Below are 9025 nucleotides of genomic sequence, written 5' to 3'. Positions count from 1 at the left end.
GTTAACTAATAAGAAATTTTTTTTTAAAAATTGGTACCTAATCTTTTTTTTGTATAAATAAATCTTTGTCAACAAGTAGAAACTTTACTGTCAGCATTAAGTGATTTAATGTGATTTTTTATAAGTAAAAATGCAGTTTATCTAATGAAAGTTATTCTTACAATGAAGTTATTGTTTACGACGACTTTCATCAAAAGATGTGTAATAAGAAAAGTGTTTCAGACTTTTATGACCTAATGATCATAATAATCAAATCTCGTTCTGGCTAATACCTCACCAATTGAAACCATAATTACAAGTGATAAAATCTCACGAGTTATAAAATTATATCGGTCCTTGGCAATATAGCAGAAATTCAAGGCAATTTTCTTCATCTTGTTTATTTACAGTTGTCTCTCTTATTATACTTGTTTCTTATCGATTCTTATATTAGATTATAAGAAAGTGAACTGATTTCGCATTAGCAGTCGAGTACCGATTTCTGGAATAGCATAATATTTTAATGTATATATACATACGTGAATTCGAAAACTTTCACCTGATTTTTCCGTTTGGGTCAAGTTTGTACGATGGTATATCATCATATGTTTATAGTACCGGAGTCAGATCGATTAACGGTGAATGGTCAACGACTTGAATGATCCAGCGAGAACACATTAACGAAAATAGGACAATGTTTGCTATACACACAAAAACGCAAGAAATCAAAATTTTGACAGATATGGGTCACATTTTAAAGGTATATATAATTATAACTCAAAATAGGTATTAATAAATTATTCCGCGATTCTTTTTTAAGTTGTTGATATTTTAAAAGAAAAATTTTATTTTTAATTAGATAAAGCAGTAGCATTAGGAACAGTAGCAGGACCCTAATAAGAAGAAGAAAATTGATTGCTATATGAGGTTGGAGTTGCAGATTAATCGAAAAGCATTTTTTATTGTTAACTTCTTTAAATTTCTAGTTTTCGATCATTTTTTATTAAAAATATCCGCAAGTGGAGAAAACATATATCAGAACCAACAATGAACATCACTGCATAACTGCCGTATTTTTCATTAAAATGCGTCAAAGAAATTCAAACACATTGATCAAAACAGCAACAAAATGTTGTCGAAATTTTATTGAATTATAATTAATTCTTTTACAAAAATCCATCAAAATGAACCTCCTAATGTCGTTTCCCCCAATGCAATGGAACCTAATAATTTTTCTAACCCCCTGCCAAACCTTAAGAGCATTTGAACCTTCGTGACGTCACAAATCATGGCGCATAACACGCAAACTTCTCAGGTATGTGAAAAGCACAATTTTTAATCTTTTTTAAAAAAACCTTTTGAAGAATGTTCAGAATAACATAGACTCTGACTGTTACGTGCGGAAAATTCAAAATTTTGCGTTTAAAACATTTTTTAAACAATGTTTAAGTTGGTTGTCACAAGTAAAGAAAAATACACGAATTGCTTATATGTAGGCCATTTTTCGAAAGACCAGGATAAATTAATTTTATTATAAATAATAATTAAAATTGTAGACTAAAAATAATCAATTTCATTTCATTCTTTGGAATAGAATGTTTTCCTGGAAAATAAAAAAATTTCTTAAAAATTCAAATAAAATTAATCTGCGTGTCTCTATTATTTTTTTACCTTCAAACAACACTTATAACCTTCAAAAAAACCTACCAATTGGACCTAAATTGCAGTAGACTAAGAATAATCAATTTCATTCCATTTTTTTGAATAGAATGTTTTCCTGGAAAATGAAACAATTCCTTTAAAATTCAAATACAAATAAACTGCATGTCTCTATTATTTTTTTACCTTCAAACAACACTTAAAACCTTCAAAAAAAACCCACTAATTGGACCTAAATTGCAGTAGACTGAGCATAATAAATTACATTCCATTTTTTTGAATAGAATGTTTTCCTGGAAAATGAAAAAATTTCTTACAAATTCAAATAAAATTAATCAGCATGTCTCTATTATATTTTTACCTTCAAACAACACTTATAAAATTCAAAAAAACCTACCAATTGGACCTAAATTGCAGTAGACTAAGAATAATCAATTTCATTTCATTTTTTTGAATAGAATGTTTTCCTGGAAAATGAAAAAATTTCTTACAAATTCAAATAAAATTAATCAGCATGTCTCTATTATATTTTTACCTTCAAACAACACTTATAACCTTCAAAACAACCTACCAATTGAACCTAAATTGCAGTAGACGAAGAATAGTAAATTTTATTCAATTTTTTTTGAATAGAATGTTTTCCTGGAAAATGAAAAAATTCCTTACAAATTCAAATAAAATAAATCAGCATGTCTCTATTATTTTTTTACCTTTAAACAACACTTATAACCTTCAAAAAAACCTACCAATTGGACCTGAATTGCAGTACCGTGGATGTACCAGTTACCGTCCATGTCCCAGTTTCCGTCCATTTTACAAATATCTCGTATAGTAATTTAAATTATTTTTTAACAATAATTTATTCCTTTTGGCACGCAATCGACTTATTAGTTTAAGTAAACAAATAAAAGAAAATAATTTTTTTATAAATGTTATTTTGAAAATTAAACTGGACGGAAACTAGGTCTTAGGTGGACGGTAACTGGGACATCCACGGTAGACTAAGAATAATCAATTTCATTTCATTTTTTTGAATAGAATGTTTTCCTGGAAAATGAAAAAATTTCTTACAAATTCAAATAAAAATAATCAGCATGTCTCTATTATTTTTTTTACCTTCAAACAACACTTATAACCTTCAAAAAAACCTACCAATTGAACCTAAATTGCAGTAGACGAAGAATAGTAAATTTTATTCAATTTTTTTTTAATAGAATGTTTTCCTGGAAAATAAAAAAATTCCTTACAAATTCAAATAAATTAAATCAGCATGTCTCTATTATTTTTTTACCTACAGACAACACTTATAACCTTCAAAAAAAAACCTTCCAATTGGACCTAAATTGCGGTAGACTAAGAATAATCAATTTCATTCCATTTTTTGGAATAGAATGTTTTCCTGGAAAATGAAAAAATCCTTTTTCCTTGTTTCAAAAAGGAACTAAATAATTTCTTTCTCATTTATTTCATTCAATACCATTTCTTTTAAGTGAAAAATACTTTTTTTTATATCATACTAACTGAAAAATAAGTTTAAAATCATTTTATTGGAAGGTTGTTTTCCTTGAAATTGAAAAAATCCTTTCTTCTTGCTTCAAGAACGAACTGAATAATTTTCTTCTTATTTATTTCATCGAATACCATTTTTTTAACTAAAAAATACTTTTTTCAAATCATATTAACTCGTTACGGGTATGACCTTTTTATAATAGGATCAGAATATAATATGAAAAGTAATATTTATTTAGAGTTAAAAATTAAAGTAAAAATTGTTGATGTTAATAGAAAATTTTTAGACATAGCTTAATGTAGTAAAAAGTCTATAGCTATATAAAAACATTTTTTATCCTAATGAAAAGATTTGTTTAGAAATTAGTTTTTAGTTCAAATCCAATTAGTTCAAATTTTAAAGCATTCATTTTGCTTATCGGATGTAGCTCAACAAGAGTTATGTCACATATATTCATAAGTCAAGTAAGGCAATATATATGAAAAAATAAAAATTTATACAAGTCTTTCGAGTGTCAGACAAAACACCGTTATTTGTCGTGAATTCGCTTCGAATTCAAAGGTTCCTCTTCAGACAATTCTTTTATTAGAAATGTCTTGGTTCTCCTATATGGAACTCGGTGAAGGTTTTAAGTTTCTTGTTCTATGATCTTCAGTCGATGACTGTCTTACCATTCCTCTTCAAGGTTACCTCTTGATGATTTCACTCTGTCGATATTAAAACTTCGTGAAGAGAAAATTTGTAAAGATCCTTTTACTTTCCAGTTCGCACTTATTCCTCGAGGTGGCAGTAAAAAATTTAGTATTTTTAAATAAAAATTTATATTATTAATTAAATAATTTCTAATAATTAAAACATTAAATATTTTAAATTTTTAAGTTTTGATTTTTTTAAATGAATCAAATTTAAATTTTTTAAATTTAAAATATTTTTTATTTAATTTTTAAACTTAATTTTTAAGATTTTTCATTTTTGAGGATAAATTGAGCTGCCGGATCAAAGAAGGGCACATAACCCATTTAAAATACATTAGTTATGTGCCCTTCTTTGATCCGGCAGCTCAATTGAAAAAATAATCTCAATTCGGTTACTTTATTTATTCGTGGGTTGTTTTTTTTCGAATTTTTGATCAAATGTGTAAAATAAAGTTTTGTTAACATATTCTTCAGATATCTTTATAGGGGATGAAAAATGCTATAAATTAATAAATTAAGTAAGTATTTTTAGAAAGTATAATTTATTCATTCCCAGCTAACATGTAACATAATTGTGGATAATTCAATATTCCCAATGAAACATATTTGAAGCGTACTTGGAGTTTAATTTATATATACACTGCGTCAAATAATAAAGTTAGAAATTAATATAAAAATAGATAAATTTAAATTTAATAAACATAATACATTTAAATAAAATAAATAAATAAAAGTTAAATAAATAAATTAGAATTAAATACTACAAAACTAAATAATTATTTACAATTTAAATTTTCGTCTTCTTTTCCCGAGTACTCAAAGCATTTGGATACAAAATATTTCGAATAGTCGAAGAATTATAATTCCTCCAATCCTTAACATAAACGGGTTGAAGATTTTTAAAATTTAATGTATTATTTTGTGTATTTTCATTAAATGTCTCACGATGATTATTTTTAATAGTTTTAAAATTTAAATTGTCATTTTGATGATTTTCTTTAAAAATCTTACTATTGTTGGAGGTAATCATATTTTTTTCCTCATTCTTAACAAAAGAAGAGTTCAAATTAACATACTCATCATCTTTATCGGTGTTATTTGTATTTATATTGTAAATGTAATTGTTTAATGATTTGCCAATTAAAGGTTCGTTATTTAATTGTTGTGGATTATTGAAATTTATGGCTAGTGGATTGTTATTGAAACTTCGGCCCCAACCACCACCACCTCCAGATGAATATCCACCTCCAGATGATGGTGCTCCATAACTACTTGATGGTGGGGCAGAATAACTATCCTGCCCGTGTGATGAACAACTACTTCCATGTCCTCCACCTCCACAGCCACCACCTCCATCGCTGTTACTTTTTGTTAATAAAACTACTTCCTTATATTGACCTATAATTTAAAAATAATAATTATTTTCATTCTTTTCACATTTTCTATTAAAATTTTTTATATGTAAATTCACATTAGATTCTTTTTAAAATTTTTATTCTGTATAATTTATTACCTCCTCCGTGTCCTCCGTCGTTATTCCAACCACCTCCACCCATATTCCAACCACCGCCGCCCATATTCCATCCACCACCACCACCACCTTTGAGGCTCATCAATTTCTGTATCAACATTGCCTTTATCATCATAATTGACATTCCGGAAAAGAGCATTCCTTTCATTGCCATCATTCCGCCCATTGCTGTTGATAATTTAAAAAGTGAATAATAAAAATTGTTACAAAAATTAAAATTATAAAATATTATTATTTAAATTCTAAATTATTATTTAACTTAAAAATTATTATTTTAAAAAATGAAGAATTCATTTTTCTTTTCTATTTTAAATTATTTCTTATTGTTAATAATCATTTACAATATTTAACGATTATATTGTGAATGAAATTACCCATTAGCTTCATCTTCACCATCATCATCATGCACATCATCATTTTTTTGCATTTGCCACCACCTTTTTTCTGCTTACCACGTCCTAAAATAATTATAATTTTCAATTAATAATAATTATTGGCTCTTTAAAATTTTTTTGACAAATAATTAATTATAAACTAATTATTTAATTTATCGGCAATTATCGTTTTTCATTATTACTTTAATTCAAAGCAATTCGTTTCAAAGATTGTATAATTTTGATTTAAATTACAAAAACATTTCGTTAATAATTTATTACAATAAAGTTAATATTTTACAGATTATAACCGACATATTGGATTCGACATTTTGAATTTTTGAAAACTGATATCAGATTCGTAATCAGCAACCTTGAAAAACCCTAGGTTCTTGATTTATTAAAATTGGCCAATTCTATCAAAAAGTTCTATGATTTTGCCACAAAAAAATATATTTTAGCTTACTGGGCATTTTACTGATTGATTATAATAAATAAACATTAATAAGTAAATAATTGATAAATAATTAATAGAATTTAAATTGAAAATTTTTAAATATAAGCTTAAAGTACTACTCTAATTTAAATACATTTCAATTTATTAAAATTAATTTAATTTAAATTAGTTTTTGTAATTAAATTAATTAATTCTTGGTAGCAAAAAAATTCTTTTTCAAACCTTCGACATCAGTATCATCGAACATGAGATTAATTTGATTATTTTTTCCATTCCATTTGGGCAATGTAATTCGTAATACGAATGTCTCGAAAAATTCGTCAATACTTCGGTCAATTTTTTCCTTGAGTCCATCAAGAAGTAAATTTCGATTACTTTCCACTGGTTTGGCCACTTTAGTCCTCACCATTTTCACCGTTTGACCAAAAAGTGTAATCTCCTTTAATTGTTTAATCACATCGAGAAATCGAACGACTCGCCTCTGTACACAAGTCATTGAAAGATCAATAATACATAGTCCAATTTCCTTGACAGGAAACTTGGGAAAATGATCGTCTAAACTCTCCTTCATCATAATTGTATTATTATTCAATGGCGAAACAATTCGAACGTCCACTCGAAATCCATTTTTCCGATAATTAAAAATTGGCTTCTCCGTTTGTCCGGAATCATCGTAAGGTTCAATGTCAGGCTCATAGTTATTCAATTGAAGGTCATTTTTATTATAAGGTTGACTGACGAATGCCGTATGAACGTGTGAAACATAAAGTACTTGTAAAATAATTGACACATGAACTATGAATTTTGAAAACATTATCGAAATGTGCAAAGAGGATTTTTTTTTTTTTTTTTGAAGAAACAAAATAACACGCACAATATTGTCGCGAATGTTCGGCGATGACTCTTGGCGTAGATGTTGTCGCGAATCATTTTATAATAGCAGAATTATGCCATTTGAATATTTTTTTGTGGCATTCAAGTCACGACTGTTATTACGTGGTCTTCAACAAAATGGATAACCTAATGATTAGGTTTGAATAAAACGAGTTAAAATTTTATTTATTTTCTCCCTGTTGTTATTATACATTGACTCGCAGACCTTCTTTGTCTTGATCTTGGTTCTTAATTCTCTTGTTAATTTACAAACGGATTTCTGTCGGCTTTTTTTCATTTTTTTTTTTTTCATAAGAAACGAGGTCTTGATCCATTTGTCAAAATCCGGATTTGCTTTATTATTTTATTATTTAAAATAAAATTTTAAATATTTCCTCTTGTAAAGAAAACTTCAAAAATTTAATATCAAAATATGTCAAGGTCATGATTCAAACATAAAGCAAAAATTTGAGCCAGATCAAAGAACACATATAAGCTAAAAATAAAAACAAACAGAAACTAAAAATTTTACAAAATTAGAAAAGAAAATGCAAATTTCTTTCTAATTTTAATAATTAACTTTTCATTGTTGAATCAATTATTTTTGGAATAAATTGTTCTAAAATACAATTGTAGATAATAATTATGTTGTTTGAAACAAACAAATAAATTATATTTTTATGACTGTTTTCATTGGATATTTGTTATAATAAAAATAAAAGTGAATAAAACTTGAGGAATTTAGAAAGCAATTCGTCTATAAAGTATGGAGAAAAGTCTTAAAGTACACAGAAGGCAATAAAAAAAAAAAAAAACAGTTCAGCAGAAAAGTTTGGAAAAATATTGGAATTCATGTAAAAAAGTTAATGTCAACTTTATGGAAATGAAACTCTTCCGCTACTGAATTCCATCAGGACCTTTCACTTGCCCCAGATCCTACAATATCCTGAGTGATGATAACAATTTTTTTTGTTTATTTATTATTTTTTCTTGTTTTTTTTTTAATAATAGTCTAAGGCGTTTGATGATCATTGAAAAACCAAGACCCACTTTTCAAAGATCTATATTTATCACCTCATAAAATTAAGTTACAAATACAATTAATTTCATTTGATATACTGCAGTTTAAATTTGTTTCATCAAAAACTATATATGAATTCCAATTAGATAATTAAAATTAGTCCCTACTTTTTTTCAATAATTAACTTTTGGTTCCTATTACAGAGGAAAATTGTTCTTTTTCATTCTTTTAACTATTTTCACTTGCTTTTCAAATTCCTGTCTCTTTTTATTTCTTTCATTTATTTAAACTCTTTCAATATTTCTTTTGCAATTTTTTTTGTCAATAGTTTTAATATCTTATTTAATTTAAAAATGTTTCTTACTTTTTTTGTTTTATATTTTCAATTTTTATAATTGTTTTATAATTTATTTACTTATAATTTATTATTTGTTTAATTTTTTTGTGCGTATTTAAAGAAATATAAAAGATCGTTTTGTGAAAAAGTGGTTCACAAATTTTAAAATGTGCAAAGCGCGCAATTATAAGAGTATTCTTTGGCGTGAAATTATACTTTTTTCATGAGCCCTAAATTTAACAGGACAAAAAAAATTACCAGTTGCTGACATTAAAATCTCATGGCCTGTTATTTAAGTGCTATTGAAACTTTGAAATGGCCACTAAACAACTTTTTCTTTATAGTTCGATAAAATAGTGACGATTGTCACTTGGAAGAAAATTAACCACGTGTTTTCAGTTGATTTATTAGTTTAAGGGGTTTACCCATTTTAAACAAAAAAAATAAATTTTTTTTTTATTCCATTTTTTGAAAGTATACATTTTTAAAAGTATCATACTAAAATGTTATAAAGGTCGGAGCAGTATAACTGCACTTTTGTGTAACTTTTATTTTGCTATTTCAGCAAGTCAATCCGCTACTGTCAAAC

General features: G+C 26.5%; 1 protein-coding gene across 1 annotated transcript; it reads right to left on the bottom strand.

Annotated features, from left to right (window-relative positions):
- Positions 1-4501: 4501 nt before the first annotated feature.
- Positions 4502-7364, bottom strand: LOC127287066 (uncharacterized). Its single transcript, XM_051313789.1, has 4 exons — positions 6428-7364; positions 5749-5832; positions 5357-5542; positions 4502-5241 (listed from the first exon to the last, which is right to left on the bottom strand). The coding sequence occupies exons 1-4, from the start codon at positions 7017-7019 to the stop codon at positions 4631-4633; spliced, it is 1473 nt and encodes a 490-aa protein (XP_051169746.1). The 5' UTR covers positions 7020-7364; the 3' UTR covers positions 4502-4630.
- Positions 7365-9025: the final 1661 nt, after the last annotated feature.

Source organism: Leptopilina boulardi, unplaced genomic scaffold (assembly GCF_019393585.1).
Source record: "Leptopilina boulardi isolate dan_hultmark-lab unplaced genomic scaffold, ZJU_Lbou_2.1 LbouV2_367, whole genome shotgun sequence".
NCBI lineage: Eukaryota > Metazoa > Arthropoda > Insecta > Hymenoptera > Figitidae > Leptopilina > Leptopilina boulardi.
The sequence above is the reverse complement of the archived record's forward strand: the minus strand, read 5'-3'. Positions and strand labels throughout refer to the sequence as shown.

Bases quoted from the DNA above. Each gene is read 5' to 3' on its own strand.
- LOC127287066 (XM_051313789.1), bottom strand. From the start codon at position 7,019: ATGTTTTCAAAATTCATAGTTCATGTGTCAATTATTTTACAAGTACTT. The intron at 5,833-6,427 runs GTTTGAAAAAGA...TAATTATTTTAG, and splicing joins CGATGATACTGATGTCGAAG to GACGTGGTAAGCAGAAAAAA. The intron at 5,242-5,356 runs GTAATAAATTAT...TTTAAATTATAG, and splicing joins CGACGGAGGACACGGAGGAG to GTCAATATAAGGAAGTAGTT.